This window comes from Sus scrofa, chromosome X (assembly GCF_054392235.1).
Source record: "Sus scrofa isolate SSC_HxYL_T2T_F1_AM1 chromosome X, Sscrofa_HxYL_maternal_Yorkshire_Landrace_v2.0, whole genome shotgun sequence".
In the NCBI taxonomy this organism is placed as follows: Eukaryota; Metazoa; Chordata; class Mammalia; order Artiodactyla; family Suidae; genus Sus; species Sus scrofa.
Window position 1 is genome coordinate 24,716,456 of NC_139401.1, and position 17,513 is coordinate 24,733,968.

A 17,513-nucleotide genomic window follows, 5' to 3' on the forward strand; every position below is an offset into this window, starting at 1 on the left:
TTTTGTTAAACATATAACTTTTTTTTTTATTTTGAGCGTGACACTTCTCCACTAGATAGCAAGGAAAAGTGATAACAATTACACATTACACAAAAGTACTGTACCATTGCTTTTATCTTGAAGGTTTCGGAAGCATCTACAGTTAATAAGTTAAATAAAGGGCTTGAGTACATAAATATTTGTCTAGGAACCCTACCGTATCTACAACACAGTAAGAATCTACAGAAGGACAAACTTTTACCATACCACGCTGAGTGCAATTGCGTTATAACATTTCAAATATACAAAGCTCTGTTCTTTTTTTTTTTAATAACAATGGTATGTACAGAATCAATAATCACAGTTTGGTGACTTCAACAGTCCATATTCTAGCAGAGTATTTCCCTTTGGTTTGATATAAAAACCTTGGTTGGTGTATGATAAAGAAGAGAACAAGAACAAGACGCCCCTTTCCGTTAAGTGCACTGTTAAGCTATCTTACAGATTCGCATTCGCTTCCCCAGCCTTGGGCTCTCTCCGGAGCACACGCTGGGGGGAATCAACTTAGAGCGCCAAAATCCTATTTAAAAAAAAGAAAAGAAAAGAAAAGAAAGCTAAGTGGGGTGTCAGGAGGGAGAGAGGTTGGACTTTTAAAATTTTTAACTTCAATACCAGGCGTCTTAAGGAGAAAACCTCCCCGATATTTTCAGTAAAGAACAGGAGAGTGGACTTCGAGTTGGATCGAGGTTGGCAGGGACAGGGGCAGGGGCGTGTGGACGGCCAGCCGAGGAGGTGCCACGTCAGGTAGTGCCAAGGGCTGCCTTGCCCGCGTCCAGGCTGCTGCAAAGGCGGCCGCGCTCTCTCAGTGCCGTCTCGGGAGTGTGCTGGTCCTCTGTTTCCATTTGGTCTTGAGTGGTGCTGAGTGAGGTGACCTTTCGGGTCGCGCCCGGGGCGCGAGGTGGAGGGCAGCCTTTAGCACACCTCCTTGCCCGTGCTGGTGCCCGGCAGGATGTTGAGCTGCGTGAGCTGCGCCGCGTGCTCCTTGGCCTTGAGCCTCAGCGCAGCTATGCTGGAGGCGCGTCTGTCTGCGGCCGCCGTGGCCGGGTCGGCCAGCGCGCCCGACGCCACCGCGCCCTCCACGGCTGGCGTGGGCTGTCTCAGGAGCGCGGCCGCGGTCGACGCGCTGGTCAGGGGGGCCATGGTGGAAAAGAGCCTGCAGGGAGAGCAAACAGCGTGGTCACCGCCCCAGCCCCAGAGGCTGCGCGCGGCGCCTCGGGCAGCCTTTCCCGCTACCTCTCCCCTGCGGAGCAGAGGGCACAAAAGGGCGCCGCTGCTGCTGCCGCCGCCGCCGCCACGGCGGGCTGCTGAGGAGTAGCTGGGCGCGGGGTAGGAGGGGAGGCTGGGGCGCTCCAACAGGGTTTACTAGAGCAGGGACCCAACAAAGGGGGAGGGGGCAGGAAGACCAAGGGGCCAGATATTCCTGAAGTCCACAGTCGGGCAGAGTGAGGCCTCGTGTCCCAAAACCCCCACCGCCCAACTACGTGGATTCTGTGCTTTCGCTTAAGCAGGGGATGTATTCTCATACCAGGGGCTTCGCTTGCCTGTAATACTATTTGCCAGGGGGAAAAAAGGAGGCGAGACAAAGAGAAAAAAGAGAGAGACCGGATTCGTGGGAGCAAAACTGATCCAGACCTGTACTGCAGTTGGTACTCCCTAGGGCGCCTTCCCAGCCCGGCCAGGGGCTCCTTTCACCCTGAAAAAGCTGGTCTTGTTTGCCGGTCTGGTCTTCTAGCCACCGGCCCGGACCCGGCCAAAGACCATTGTGGGGAGGGCGCGTCCGCCAGTTGATTTCCGCTCACCAGGCGGCTCTGACCTGCCAGCGGTCCCACGCCCGCCCGAGTGTGGCGACACTCCCCCCACCCGTCTTCGCCTTCCCTGCGCCTTTGCCTCTTGTCCCAGAGAGCCCTCACTCGGGACCCGTGAAACCCGGTTCGCGCGGCGCCGGGTGAAGCCCAAGCCTGGGACTCCAGTCCTCGCCACCGCCTCCAGGACGCGCCTGGATTCCTCCTCTGGGCGCCTTTGCATTGCACTGTGGACCTGCAGCTGAGCAGATCCTTCGGACCCGTACACACACCGCCCCTACATCCGCCGCTTCCCCCCAGGGTTTTGGGTCCCGGCCCCTGTAAGACCAACTCAAGGCTTCCACTTGGGCTCGGTTCTCTTAAGCCCACCCTCCACCTCTTGCACTACCCGCACCACAACCCTCTTCCAGCCTCTCCAAATCTCTAGTCTTGGTTTGCCAGCTTTTTTACAAGTCACTTGAGAGGAGGGAAAAGGAGGGGGTGTTGGGTGATGGATATAGGCCTTTAATTTTTTTTCCCAGAAACAAATAAAATGTGGCCTGGAGGGGGCGTAACATGCCTTGGTTTCACTAGGTAAACTGAGTCACTATACCTCAGTGTACTTTCTGTTTATTAGTTTGTTACAAAAAAACTAATTTCGCTTTGAGTCTTTTTTGAAAATTTTCTCCAAGATGATTTTTGGTTAAGTGGCTGCACAGTTGGATCAATCTATTATTTCTTTGTTCTCCCCAAAAGAGATCATTGAAGCTGCATTGAATTTTATTTTCACTGCACTTTCCAACTTAATACATCTCTCCTTTGTTTCTTTGTCTGTGTGATTATACAGACTTTTAATTTCATCATTCGATGTTCATTTAAAGAAAAGGAGTTATAACATATGATGAACTGTTTCTTTTATTTCTTTGTCTTGGGCCTCTGTGGGTGTCAGGGCTTGCACATATTGGGGGTATGGCTGGCAGCAGGTCAGCTGAATGACAAGGAAGATAAGAGTCTGGGGGAAAAGAAATTTTTGCACCTAGAAGGCCGTGGCTCCGGGACTCTTATGGGGACCAGAGCTGTGTTCCTCTGACTGCCAGGCTTTGGGGCATGAGGAAGGACTTTTGCAAAACTTGAAGTCACCCCTGGTTCCTGTGGCCTACACCTGTACCCACTTACACACATACCGTCTATGGCCTGAACTGCTGCTGCCTGCAAATGGTACTTTTACGGCTTTCATTGAACACTCCCAATTTCCACAGTTGTTGCTATTGCCTCAGTCCCAAGTCATTCCCTTTGAGATCCACACTGTTTAAGGCAAACTTAGAGATTGTTTTCTTTGGCTAAATCTCTGAGGTAAAGCCAGAGAGGAAAGATGTATGTAGTCCCTGACCGTCTCCGGCCTGCTCCCTGGACCCCAGCCTGTGTGTATATGAGAGACAGACTCCCCGAGGCCGCGTGTTACCTGCCGAACGCAGGGCTGATGAAGGCCGGGTGCCGGAACACGGCGGCTCCGAGGAAAGTGCTCAGGCCCAGCGGGGCCCCGCTGGGCGGCAGGCTGGCCGAGCCCGGAGGCGGAGGTAGACTCGGAAAGGCGGCGGCGGCGGCTGCGGCGGCGGCGGTCCAGGCCGAGTCGAGCGCAGGGTGGTGCGGGGGGAAGGGGCTGGCGTCCAGGTACGGGCTGAGCGGGTGGGTGGCAGAGAGCGGCCCAGGGAAGGGCAGCCCCGGGGGATGGGTCTGCGCGCCCGCCTTCTCCCGCTTGCGCCACTTGGCCCGACGGTTCTGAAACCAGACCTGCAAAGGAGAGAGGCTGGGGTTGGCGCACGGCCTCTGGGCTCTGGGCTCTGGGCCTGGGGCCCAGCGGGCACTCCGGCATGTCCACGCCTCTTCCCACCCACCCACCCCCGCTCCCCGCGCCCCATCCCGCACCGCCCCGGGCCTTCCCTCCTTTCCACTGGGGCCCCAACCCAGCTCTGGCCTCAGTTTATTCAAGGACGGGGCTGAGGCCAGAGAGGCAGTAAAAGGGCCCCCAAACTTAAAGCCAGCAGGAAACACAGGGCAAGCGAACTCTTTACAGTGGCTATTTCAACTAGCCTAGTTCCTTTCCAAGTTTAAGAAAAGTGGTTTGGTGTGTTTAATGGTGAGGAAACCAAGGTTTAAATGTCTGTGCCGCTGTGTGCTGTGTCTTTAAGACTTAAACCTCTCTAAGCCTCAGTTTTCTAATCTGTACAATGGGGATAATAAAACTTGACTCTTAAGGCTGTGATGAGGAATGAGTTAAATAAAGCATGGGGAAACTGGCAGCCACCAGAAGAAGAATGCACATCAGCTTTCTCCTGCAAGTCAGCTATTTTCACCCATTTCATGTTTACCCAAGAGCTGACACAATCCTTGCTCTGTGTTGAAAAGAAAATCGGGGAGGTGGTTCATTGAATCTTTCTAGAAATATTTTTTGAACATTTTCGAGCACTACTCTGAGTTCTGGGGCTTGGGGAGAGCTGGGAAGGAGGGAGGAAATACCTGTGGTAATTAGCAAACAGGCAGACATTTTAGGGTGTCAGTTCTCCTTGAAATGAAGTGTGGGGGACACAGCCTGCTATCTGCAATGGCTCTAGGCAGGGCTGGGTTTCACCTAGGAAGGCCCTGACTGCGTGGACCAGGTACGCAGCAATACCTGGGCACAGAAAAACCGGAGTGCTCGATACCTGTAGACTGTGTACATCTTCAGAGCTAACGGGTCCTTTATTTCTTTATTTCTTCTGGGGATGTGGTTTAAATCGCTAATGTGAAATGAGACAGCTCTAGGCTTGGGGGAGGTTTTTAGCACAAGGTATCTTCCTAATTGTTAATAGAAAGCAGTTTTAGTAGAGACCGTTACCTGAAATGTGGCAGCTACCATAGTCTAAAAATAACTCCCAGGAGCATGAAATTATTTTTATGTGACCTGCTCATCACACCCACAGCTGGGAAGCTATGCGCCTTCTCCCTTGAAGGCATTAATATTTTTAGGGCTGGGTTTATGCCGGCACACAAGTCTAGAAATTAAGAATGAACTCCAGGGCTATACAGTTATATTAAAATGCAATGTAAATTATCCCAGGGGAATATGTTTAAAAAATTTTTAAGACATCTCTGCTTTTCAAATATACACACTGGGGGCGGTCGTGACTAGCACCCATATCTGGACTTGGTCTGACTTCTAGGGCAAGACAAATGGAGAATACAAGCTGGTTGATGACTTAAAATTTTGCGGAAAGGGGGCCTGCTTATAACATTCCACAGCCTTCAAATAACCTATTGGAGCCCTGCAGAAACACTCCAGTGTGGAAATTCAGAGACTTGAAAAAGAAGGACTAGATGGGACCAGGCTGGGTGGGCAGCTTTTGTGTATCCAAATCTGTCTAGACGAGAATATCCGCCACTCCTTGATGGCAGTGAAAGGAGTAAAGGCGGGGACAGTGGAGGCAGAATGCCCTCAAAGAACGTGGAAACCTTTTACAGACGATCGGCTCTGCCGGCTCAACTGCAATTATCAAGATGTCCCCCTGCAATTCCTCATTATTGAATTAATACCTCGGAGGCCCCCCAAAGGTAAACGAAAGGACTCTAATAATTCATATTCACTTAATTACATCTTCTCCAGTGAATAGGGAGAGAGGAGAAGGGGAGGGGGCGCTCTCTTTCTTTTTAAAAGTTATTTAACTTTCCCACGACTCGTTCCCCTGAGCTGAAAATGCGGAGTTGCTGTCACATCTCTGTTTGACAATGGAGAAATGTGTCAACAGAAAGGAGGGGACAGGCCTCATCATTAGCCCTCTAATGCAAGAAGCTGTTGTGTATTAAATGAGCCATATGGAATTTATTGTGCTTTATCAGCGCTTGATTTTGACTGTAAAGTGATTCACTCAGCTCCTAACCCAGGGACATCTGTTTTCTGTTGGCCATTGGGGCTGCCCAGTGTTGATCGTCTCTTTGGTTATGAGGCCTGGGTTCGGAAATGCACTCTGGTATGGGGCTGCAAACACCTTTAATAGCATTGCACTCACTCCCTATTAGATCAATGTGGGCTCATTGCTATAAAAAATGGGAAATCAAATAGCATTAGCCAGCTCCTTGTGCGGGCGGAGGGGAAATCAAACAGCATTTTGCCTTCAAATGGCCCTGTTTGTTCTAGCACTAAGTGGGCTTTTATGAAGCCCGATTGGAGACTTAATCGCAGCCAAATACCTGCTTGGAGCTGAGCGGATTTGTCTAACAACCAAATCCATGCTCCATCCCATTATTTCAATCAGGAGAAGTCAGTTCACAGATTGTTTCCTACAGGGGCGGTGGCCCTGGGGGGCTTCCGAACTATAGTCTTGGGGACACTGAAACCCCTCTTCTGATCCTGGACTCCTTCCGCAAGGCTCCCGAGCCCAGAACCCTTCCCCTTCAACCTCCCAGGTCTTCACATTTTAATGTCGTTTTGTGTGTGAGTGTTTGGGTCTGTCTTTCTAGTTCTGCTTCTCTTCATTTTAGGAAGGGGGGTCTCTCAACAACTCCCCAGTCCATCAACCCATCTCTCCCCAGCTCTCCCCCCAACCCACTACCCCTCCCTTCCTCCCTCTCTGCTGTGCAGCTCACCTGGACCCGGGCTTCAGTCAAGTCCAGCCTCATAGCCAGTTCCTCCCTATAAGAAAGCAACACACAGGCAGGAGGTCACTGCAGGCTCCAGCAAGCCCCTTGTCAGCCACCTTTCCCTGGCTGGCAGCCTCCTCCATTCGGATCTCACCCCAGACACATGGGCATCACCATCCCTTGACCACTGGAGTGCCTGCTATTTGACTGAAAACATAAAAACACAGCACAGTGCCAGAAATAGGGTCTTATCTATTATAGTGTATTATATGCAAGAGTGACAGGGGTGGCTTCTTGAGTCTCTAAGTCTATAAAGTCAGATTCTCACTCTCTCTAGCCAGAGCTAGACAAGAAACACACACACACACACACACACACACACACACACACACACACACACACACACAGAGCTTATACCCTGTTTTGTCCTAATAGTAAATGGGAGAACTCAGCACTCGACTACAAAACACTTCTTTCAGCCACTTGGTTTCTCTCTGCCTTCTTTAAAAAATGTTTTCTCCTCTCCTCTTCCTGTCTCTTCTCTCTCCCTCTGTCTCTCTCCAGCTCTCAGTCTCTCCCTCCATCTCTCCCCCCCTTCCTCCCTCCCTCACCCCCTTAGGTCACACTCCCCGTTACCCTCTGGAGATATGTTAAGCTTGTTAAGAGTTCAGTGGGGTAATTTTTCGATTAAACAAAATTCTGTGCACCTCCTGACTCCAGTGCCCACTACAAACCCTGCCCATCTCAGAGGAAGTCAATTTAACTGAAACCCTACCCCGTCATTGCAGTTATTACTGCGACAATTAAGGCAAATAGGAAACCATTAAGATGCTGTAAAACGGCTTACGACCTGTTTACCGAAAATATGAGCGCGCTGGAGAATAATTGGCTCTCTGCTCGTTAATATGAAAGAGCAGGGGCTGCACCAGCCTGGGACCCGGGTCTGCACTGCTGGCAGTCCCCCGGGTTCACACCTGAAACTTCAGGACTCAGGGAAAAGCGGTCCCGTGAGTGCTTCCCCCGCTGCCTCCTGCTGCAGTGAACATCAGCAAATCTAAAACCCTAAAACCCCACTCCTGGCTGGCTCCGGGGCGGGAGCCAAGGGGCTCTAACTAACCCCCTGGGTCAGAAAGAAGTGGGCATGGGGTGCCGAAGAGGAGCTGCCCCTCTTCGTGTACTTTGGTTCCCCTGAAGAACCTAAAAAAAGGCCAGACCTGGGTGCCAAGCGACCCCACCTGATTTTCTCCTTTTGAATTACATGTGTGTGATAAATGCAAAAAAAGCAGGTCCGCCAGGTAGCTATTTGATAGCACATAGTTATTTTAAATTTTATCTTCTTTTTAAAAAATAATGAGGGAACTGCAGGATACAGGGGAGACCCAAGTTTAGCGCAGGATGATCAAGTTTGGTGCCTTGGCCCCATATGCAGTCTACTATTTTCCGTTTCTTCTTAGGAGGCAGCTTGGCAATTAATTGCTAGACCAACTGCTCTAGAGAGCTGGCTCAGGCCTCCTGAGCGCTAAGCGATTTCTCCTCCGGTTCAAGGGGGCGGGCAGCTTTCCGCTACTAAAATGCACATTGAAAAGCTGCACACGTCTCCTGCGAAGGCGCTGCTGGAGCTTGACAAGCCCGACGCCAGGCAGATATCTATCCCTTTCTCCCTCTCTGTTGGGGGAAGTTTGCCCTACCTCTGGCTCCTCGCGGGAGCCAGACCTTAGCCTTGGGCTGGGAGAGGAAGGCCCCCAGCAGGGCCTGAGCCCCAGGCAGGATGAATAAGCCCCTGCCCAGGGGTCCAGTCTTCTCACAGGCACATCTTTCACCCCAAAACCTGGGCGAGTGGGAAGTGGAGGCGGAATACCCGGGTTGGACACCCACCAGTCCAAAGAGAAAAATTCCCCCAGCTGTTCCATCTGCCGCCTGCCAGGCTCCCAGCAATCAGTGCCCGCCCTTGGGAACCCGCGTACATTAAACCAACACTGGGTTGAATGTGTTTGGAGGGAGAGAGAAGACAGCGATGATTCTGGTTGGTGCCCCCACTGTTGTGCAGATACCAGTACCAAACACTGCCCAGTTTTGACTTCCTCGGGTTATTTCAGGAGTCCTCAAACGACAGAACTTGGATCTTTTTCACGGCTTCTCCGCAGGCACGGGCTCCAGCTCCACTGCGAACCAAGTAACTGATACCCACCAGGCTCCCGGGGCATCAGGCGGGGGTGGCGAGCGCACCACACAGCGGCCAAAAATAGCCGCTGCTTAGCTCTGGCAGCGAGGTCTGGCAGCGCTTCCTGAGCCTGGCCTGAGACCTGGCCGGGACCGCAGCGCTCCGGGGGCCCGGGTGGGTGCGCTGGGGAGCGCAAATTTCCAAGGTGGCGCGTTCGGGCGCCCTTTAGAGAGGCCCGTGTCTTTTTCTCTAACTAAAACTTGTCATTTGACAAAAATAAAATGGAAAGGCCTCGGGAAGGTAACAGAAAAAATCGTCCCGGTCTAAACTTAAAGTCCGGAGTAGGGGGGTTGGGAGGGAGTGCTTTTTGGTGAACAGGGGTGGGTGCCTTTGGGAGGGCGCCCCTGGGTTGGGTCCAGGAGCAAAGTCCCTGCCCCGAGGCCAGGGCCCCTGCCCAACCGCCTTCCCTCTCCCGGGCCCATTCGCACCCTCCAGCCTCTGGCGCCGTGACCACCGACCACCCCTCGCGCGTACCTGGTGAAGACATCTGGGTAGTGCGTCTTCTGGAAGGCCCGCTCCAGTTCCTCCAGCTGGTAGCTGGTGAAAGTGGTGCGGTAGCGCCGCTGTTTGCGCTTCAGCAGCCCCTCCTCCGAGTCGCTGCCCGCAGACAGGCACACGCTGTCCTCGCCGTCCTTGCCCTCGGCGTCCTCTGGGTGCAGCAGCAGCTCCTCCTTGGGTGACAGCTCCCCGCCCTCCGTGGCCACGGCGGCTGCGGAGGCGGCGGCCACCGCGCCGGTGGCGGCCACGGCGCAGCGCCGGGGCTCCTTGAGCAGCGCTCGAGCGTCGTCCTCCAGCATCTCCTCCTCGTCGTCTTCCAGCAGCTCCTCTTCCTCGTCCTCATCTTCTTCGTCCTCCAGCAACTCCTCCTCGTCGTCCTCGGCCCCCGTGCCGCTACTCCCCGCCGGGGCACCTCCGGGGCCGCCGGCCGCGCCGAGGCGCTCGTCCGGGTGCGCGGCGCCCCCCGGGCCGCCCAGCTCGTCCAGGGCGGGCGGTGGCGGCACGAAGGGCGCCCCGTTCTCACGGTACGACTTGCTGCGGCTGATGCTCACCTGCGGCGCCTGGCTGATCTTGAGCGTGTCCCAGGCCGCGGCGGCCGCGGCCGCGGCGGCCACGGCGGCCCCGGAGCCGTCCGGCCGCTCCCCCGGCCGCGAGGTCGTCGGCGGCGGCGGCGGCGGGGCCTCCCCCCGCGGACCCGCCGTGGCCGTGGCCGCTGCGGCCGCCGCGGCAGCCGCTGCCGCCGCCGCCGCCGCGGCGCCCTGGAGGAGGCGGCCCCCGCCCGGGCCGTACAGGCGCCGCAGCTTGGGCGGCAGGTGCAGCTCTGCCTCGAACGGGGCGCTGCTGCCCTTGGGGGAGCCTGCGGGCAAGGGAGAGCGGTCAGCGCGCTGGCCGGCCGAGCGTCCCCGCCAAGTCGCCGCCCAGGCAGGCCCGCCGCCGCTCCCTCGGCGCCTAGGCCTCCACGCGCGCGGCAACCCAGCCACCCACCACACGGCCACCAGACGCCCTTCTCCTCCTTCCTTGCTTTTCTTTTCCTTTACATCTTCCTCTCTCTCCTTCCCTTTCTATGCTTTCCTTCTCATTTCTTCCCTCCTCCTTTCCTCTCCTTCCACTCGTCCTTTTAGTTCCTGTCTTCCTTTACCCCTTCCTCTCCTCGCCCTTCCTTTAATTTTTTTTCTTCCTCTCTCGCCGTCTCTCCCGTTCTTTCCCCATCTTTCTCCTCTCCATCTCCTCCCTTTCTCTTCTTGTGCGCTCCCCAACCCTACTTCCTTCCCTCTTTCTTCCTCTCTTTTTCTTTCGATTGCACTCCCACATTTTTTACTTCCCATTTCGGGGTGGTGGTAGGGAATCTGAAAACATTCAACAACTTTTAAAAAATCACCACCCTGAAAAATGAAAAGTTTGTGCACGACCTGTGCCCTCGGCTCTGCCACGCGGGCGGGGGTTGACGAGGGGGCGCTGCCGGGCATGGGACCCCGGCAGGGGTTGGGGGAGCGGCCCAGTGGCCCTGAGTCCGTCCAGGCCTTGCCCCAACAGCCCCTAGCAGGAGGGGCCGGAGGCTCCTCGCCCAGAAAAATCGTCCTGGCGAAAATGGGCTTGGAGAGGCCTGGGTGGGGGCAGAAGGGGTGCAATAGGCACAGGCCGCTCCTTCCCCTCGAGGAAGCGCCTGGCAGAGGTGCCACTGCAGGCTAAAAAAAGAAAAGGAAAAAGTCAGTTTTATTTTAAAGGACCCCTTCTCCGCTGTCTGCTCCTGTCTTCCAAGTGGCGCTGCCGCTGGACCGCTGGTTTAGGGATTGGAAAAGAAATCAACAATTCTTTCCCTGTGCGACACCTCTGCAGCCAGCTCAAGGCGAAATTTGAGTGTAACAGGTTCGGGGCAAAACGACAGTTGTTCTGGAATTTTTAATTTTAGGGAAAAAAGAGCTTTGAAACACCTCAACTCTATTTAAAAAAAAAAATTAACAAAGCAGAGAAAAAAATAGCACCCAGAAGCCGCACATTTCATACACTTCAAATACAGTAAGTAAGGAGCATTTGGGGAATCCCAGGGAGATGGTTTCTGCAAAGCTTGGGTTTAAAAGGTCACAAGTAATCTACGATTATAAAAAGAAGAAAAAAGCAGAACACCGCGTGTAAAGAAATCGTCCAAAGAGGAAAGGCCAAGGCTCACTCTGCCTGGAGTCCCCATTCACAGCTCTTGCGGCTCCTGTCTTCACCAAGTTGTGGTTACAAGGGCCCACCTGGCACCTGCTGTTTCTGACCTGCCGCCCCTCTTCAGAGCACCCTCAAGGCCACCAAAGGGCGCACTTAAACGACCTAAGGACCAACGCCGAGAACCTAAGGGCCCCTGAAGCGAAGCTTGGTCTCTGCTTTTTCTGGAAGCAGAGAGGGAGGGAGAGACAGCCCCTTGGCGAGATATTTACCGCTCTTGGAGGCACCAGGCCTCAGAGTTGTTCCTCTTCCCTCCCTCTCGAGTTGGACAACCGCGGGCCCCCGGCCCCCAGACATCACACATCCAAACCAGTGCCCAGAACCCTTTCCAGGTGCCTCGCGAGCGCAGCCTTACCTTGCACGGCCTTTTCCTGGTCGGCGCGGCTGGCCAGCGGGGCGGGCAAGCTCTGCGCAGCTCCCAGAAGCCGCATTTTGCACGGGCTTCTCCGGCCCAGGATGCTGTCGATGCAGTAAGAGGAGAGCAAAGTTGGAGATTTACTTTTGCACTCGGGCCTCTCGGAGCAGCCCTCCTCCTGGTACTGATTGCTCATGGCTGGGGTTTTTTCCCCCGGGCGCAGAGAAGCGGGCCGCTGGCTGCCTTTCGGGGCGGGTGGGATGTATGGGTGTGTGTTGGGGGGTGAAGTTAGATAGCTGGTTATAATAGATATTATTGCGATCTCTGTGCCTCTCTGCCTCGCTCGGTCGCTGGCTGCCGGCTCCCGCCCTGCCCGCGGCCGGAGCTCGCCTTCTCCGCGCTCAGGACAAGCAGTAACAAGTGTAGTGAGCCGCGGGCACGGAGCTCTGGAGTCTCTCTCCTCCACGTGCTGAGAGGCGCCTTCTGATTGGCTCTCGCCAGAGGCCGGGCTGCGCCGGGCTGTGGGCTCCGCGCAAAGCCCGGACTGGATTCGGGAAAGGCCGGCGGTGGAGGGGGGGCAACAGGCACTCGCCCAAGCCAATTTTCTTTTTCTTTTTTGTTTTTAACTTAATAACTTTCTCACTTCTCCATCCTGTTCCCGTAGCTCCTCCTTTAACCCGTCAGGGCTAGCCCTAAGCTCCAGCTTATTCGGATGTCAGGCCTGTGGGTGCCTCTTGGGCAACGTGCGCCCCTTCCACCAGCCGGAGGACCTCGCTCCCGTGGAGGCAAGGCCTTGAGGCTGGGATCGCCGTGGCGCCGACTTGGCCATTTTCAAAGGCGCTCCCAGGACAGCGCCTTGACCTCAGTGGTCCTCAATCGCCATTCTCTTTAGGCCAGAGGGCCTCGGAGGTGCCGGGGTGAGGGCCGCCAGCAAACATCTGCCGTTTGGGGCGTCCACTTTTCTCTTGCGGCCCAACGCATTGAGCTGTTAGTCTTCACCCTGAGCCCAGCGGTTGCTCTCTGGTTAGTAGCGTCTCTCAACCTCTCTCACCTTCGTCTTCAACTCTGGGAAAAGTCCCCTTAAAGACAAAGCCCTGCCAAAGGCGGGCGGCCTTCCCTAAAGCATCTACAGGGCGGAAAGGGACAGGCGAGTGCGTGTCGGCTGTGAGCGGGGGAGGCTGGGGACAGGTCTGGGAGTCTCCCCCTTCTCTCCGGACTCGCTTGCCTCTTCTGCCCACAAGTTCGCCCCTGTGGGTGAGGCCATCACCCCGAGGCTGGACACTCTCAGATCGCGCGCAGGGAGCAGGACCTACCCCGAGCCCTGAGCGCTCCTGGGCGGGAGGGACGCAGGTTTGCCTTCAACCGAGTCTCAGCGCCTAAAATTCTGAACGCTCCTGGCCTGGAGGGCCCCCACCCCCACCCCGGCAAAGGCCAAAGAGCGAACCTGAAAAAGAGCGCAGTTTCTCCCCAAACAGCTTGCTGCGCGTCCAGCGCTGAGAACCGAGACCCAACTCGGACTGAAGTTGGGACAAGCCTGGACGAGTGGCTAGCACGAACGCCCTCCTTGACTGGGTGCAGGGCCCGAGGGACAGCCAGGGGCCTCGATGCTGGCACGGTGGGGGCGAGGGTGGTGGGTGGGAGAGGGGCCGGGGAGGGGGAATCCACGCCGGGTTTTCCTCTCTCAACCCCTTCAATGTGTCAAAGAGAAACGCGTTTTACAAAGGATTATACTTGAATCACTTACAGTCAGTATTTAAAAATACAAGGATGCATAACTGAGATTTTTTTTTTCAGCCATAAACATCTGCATAACTCTTGGATGCTCGTGGGTGGGTGGCAGACAGATCGGGCTGGCTTGGCAGGAGCTTTCAAGACAAAACTGGAGCGGGATGAAGGGTTAGGAACAGGCACATTAATAATGTTAGTACTAATGCTGATATTATTACTATTAACGCCTAGAGGGAAAGGTTGTCTCTGGGTCTGCCTCCGTCTCTCTCTGGTTTTTGGTTTGAGTCTCACCAGTTTTTCCTGCACTTGGATAATGGGACTGGGGGGCCAAGGAGAAGCCAAGCTGTCTCTGACATTTGGTTTTCTTTTAAGCCCTCTCTGCGGTTCCAAGGCACCTGGGATCTTCTCCCTTTCTTGTATTCTTCCTTTTCCATCCTCACCCACAGTTCTGTGTTTTTATACTACTCTGTTCAGCTTGAAACTAACCTTCTGCACGCCGATTCCCTCCCCCTTCCCTCCCCGGCCCAGAGAGCCCACTCCCCGCGTTCGGGTCTCGGAGAGGCGGAGAGACGCGTCGGTCTCCTCCGAGCCGGCCTCCAGCCGCGGACCCTCGCGGGCGTCCGGGCGGCTGATCGCTAGGAGAGACGGAGGCACTTTTCCCTCCCCAGAGGGCCCGGCGTCGGAAATCCACAAGACCCGGCTGCGGGTGGCTCCGTGACTTCAGAGTCACACTCCTGCACACGCAGGGAGTGGGCTGAAAATGAGTCCAAAGAAGATCGTGTTAAACAAAAAAAGACACAAACGCACAAATCATTTCTGAGAGTCTAACGGGGTTTCAACTCTCTCGGTGGAAGATTTCTTTGCTTCCGTCCCCCTCCTCCCCCTTCTGCAGCTGTTCTGCTTTTTTTAAAAAAGAAGTCGGACTTTCTGCTGGGGTGTATTCTAATTTTAATCATCCACTGCAAAAGGGGAGGTTAACATAGAATTTCTGATTCTGACTTAATGACCCCTGGAATTAAATCTAATTCTATTAATGGAATATAATGCCTTTCTTTGGGAAACCTGGTGAAAACTATCTTTATTTGTTATTTTTATCTTGTTTATTTTTGGTATTTTCTATCAATCTCCCCAAGTGAGGACGCTATTGGGAAGGCGCATCCATTCACTTCAGGGAGAAGGGCCCAACCCAGCTCCCTTTACAGCCAGCAGCCCTGAAATGATCTTTGTCACAATTCAACACCCAACTTCAGTCTCTACAATTGGCTCTTGCCATCCCTCAAAGATTAAATTAAAAAAAAAAAAAAAAAAACAGAAGCGGAAAACTTTTCTAACATAGCCATGGGGAGACAATCTGCTGCCCTCTCCAGTGTCTGATCAGAAGATAGGCTGAAGATATATGTATGTTATCCTACATGTTATTTTAAAAACCAAAATGATGCCTCTAGTATCAAAGAAGAATCTAGTCGATTTGTTGAGTAGGTAGACTTTTCCGGATTGGGCTGTAGGACTATGTATAAAAGAACTTTTAGTTTAGCCAATTAAATGTTTACGCTGTCAGCTGGATGACACTTTTCACTTCACTTTCTCCACTTTCTTTTACCCACTCATCAAACGTAATTTCATTTTAGTGATAATATTATTCACATTTGTACTTTGTTATTCACAACTCCCCTGGCTCCTCTAATCTTTGGGGTCTGTAACTGTTGGTTTTCTGTTCCTGGGCCGCCAGGAAAACAATGGTTTGCAGTTCATCTGCTTTTAAAATCAATCACTAAGATAAAAATGACAATTATGGCCGGAAGTGAGGGTCAAAAGTGTTCAAAACTGTTGTTTATGGTGAAAAACGAGGCTTGTCCCCAGGACGGGAAATAATAATCACCTAGAAGAGGCGAATGGAAGAAACCCCTTTCTCTTCTGTGGTGAGAGCTAATTCTACATTGTAGTTTTAAAATTATATTTGCAAGAAATGCGGGATAAGGGGGTGGCAGTTAGATGTTATTATCCAGGAAAAAAATGTTTGGAGGAGAGTTAACCTTGCACATTTTTCATTCCAGACGTTTTAATTTATTGTGCAATATACACATAGATAAATAAAGCTGTAATGGGCTCCCGGCCACACCGGACGGCTCAGGTCCCCTTAAATTATGTTCAACCTCTTCAAAACATATATTTAAACAATAGAAATAAACTTCATTGGAGTCTGGCGACCAATTTGGAAGCCATTGGAAGGGAAGACAATAAGTCCTGATTACACGCGAGGATTCTCTGTGATGCGATATCCCCTTTGCCAAGTCATTTTGCTGGTTTATTTATTTAATTTCTTTTTTTTTTTTTTTAACAAACTTTCATTCATTTAAGGTCTTCCGCAACCTGCTAATTTAACACTGGAGCGCGTTATTGCAGTGTTAGGAGGAGAGAAAGAGGGAGAGAAAACAACAATACTGCAATGATCCAAATGATACAGTAGAATTATAGCAATTATAGTTCTACTTGTGGAAGAAAACCTTGCTGAGATCAGGCAAACAAACTGAAGCCTTGTGAGGATAACAAGCGTCGGGATTGACAGCCGGTGCTGGGAAGAGCCGGAGGGCACAAACAGAAATATTTGCCTCCCCCCCCCCAACCCCCCTTAACTCCAACCAGTCAAGGTTAACCTCCTCAAACGCCGCTTTCAGAGTCTTATCCACTTCAGGGTATGCATTTTATGCACAAATCGAGGTCTCTCCTCCGGGAAGTCTGGTAATAGGAGGAAATGTAACATAATCCGCTTGCCTAGCACTTGCCCCTCACCTTCTCTGCCCGCTGCTTGCCCTCCACTCCCTACCTCTGCCTCAGTTCTCCCCACGGCTGCAGGGATCTGTCTGTGGACGGTGTTTGTTTGCTGATGTGTTTACAAAGGAGCAGCCCATGGAAAGGTCCAGAGGGGCTGAGAACTTGGATTTCCGGGGGAGACTCCTTGGCGTTTGCTAATCCTCCCCTCTTCGCCGTGTGGTCCGCCAGAGCCGGGGGTTCCACCGTCAGGGCTCGGCTGGGAGAGGTTTGTTGGGAAGCAGCCCCCCAGACTTGACCGTGTGGGTGTGGTTACTGTGTCAGGGCAACTCCCCCTCTTTTCAAACTTCTCCGCTTTCCGTTACCTGCCAGCAGCCTGGGGAAAGAGGCCCGGGGAGCGAGGACCAGGGAAAACAGGACCGCCGCCCTCCAATCATCCATGCAGGCGGCTAACCGAGGCGTTCTCAAGCCTGGCTCCAAGCACAAAGCCAGGCAAGACGGTCACCGCCTCACGTCTGTCCTCGGGGGGCGGGGGAGGGCACGGTCCCTTCCCACGGGCGAGAAGCAAGTGGTTGAGTTGTCACCCCGGGCCCCTCGGCCGGAGCCCACCTGTCCTGCCTCACCCGTCCCCCAGCTTTCCAGACCCGAGAGGGAAACTTGGCGCCCTGTAATGACCGCCACCTGGGTTCCTCTCTCCTTCGCGGGACGGCGGGACCCCGTGTACGTCCAGGGTTGAGCTGTGCCCCGTGCAGCCTTTACTCTGGAGCTGCGGCTCTCGGCGCCCCGGGACGTGGTGGGGGCGCGGGTTGGAGCCCGGGTCGGGAGCAGCGAGGGATCCGACGCCGGCCTCAGCCCCGAGGCCCAGCCGACCCCGGCTGTCGCTGTCCTCGCAGCCGAGCCCCCTCCCGCGCTCGGCTCGGCGCCACGGCCAGAGTGCGCCCCCTAGCGGGGGCTCGGAGCCCGCCCGGCCCTTCCACCGCAGCCTCTGGGGACTGAAGTTGGCAGATCCCAGTGATCCGGCAGGAATGAATGGGGGAAGAAAACAAAAGCCTTGGAAACATTTCCAAGTGTGCAATAAAAGACCCATCTGTACCTTTCTTCTCCAGCGCGTTCGTGGTTAATGTCCCCCCATGAGCGCGAGAGGGGAGATAATTGCTGGGTGGATTCTTGCTGGCGAACCTCAGGAAACACTGGCCCGAGAAGTGGAATAATTGGGGGTGGCGCGCGAAGGCGAGCGTGCGGAAGCTGCACCACCAGCCGGAAGGCCGAATCCGCTGTCTGTGGGGTGTTGGTGGAGGCC

General features: G+C 54.0%; 1 protein-coding gene and 1 long non-coding RNA gene across 2 annotated transcripts; one reads left to right on the plus strand and one right to left on the minus strand.

Annotated features, from left to right (window-relative positions):
* ARX (aristaless related homeobox) lies at window positions 1–12,134 on the minus strand. Its single transcript, XM_021080129.2, has 5 exons — window positions 11,717–12,134; window positions 9,130–10,009; window positions 6,441–6,486; window positions 3,283–3,611; window positions 1–1,192 (listed from the first exon to the last, which is right to left on the minus strand). The coding sequence occupies exons 1-5, from the start codon at window positions 11,910–11,912 to the stop codon at window positions 952–954; spliced, it is 1,692 nt and encodes a 563-aa protein (XP_020935788.1). The 5' UTR covers window positions 11,913–12,134; the 3' UTR covers window positions 1–951.
* A 4,254-nt stretch (window positions 12,135–16,388) lies between these two features.
* LOC146394514 (uncharacterized) lies at window positions 16,389–17,082 on the plus strand. The gene is made up of 2 exons (XR_014835835.1): window positions 16,389–16,481; window positions 16,589–17,082. It is a non-coding gene; the product is annotated as an uncharacterized LOC146394514 (long non-coding RNA).
* The last annotated feature ends 431 nt before the right edge of the window (window positions 17,083–17,513 follow it).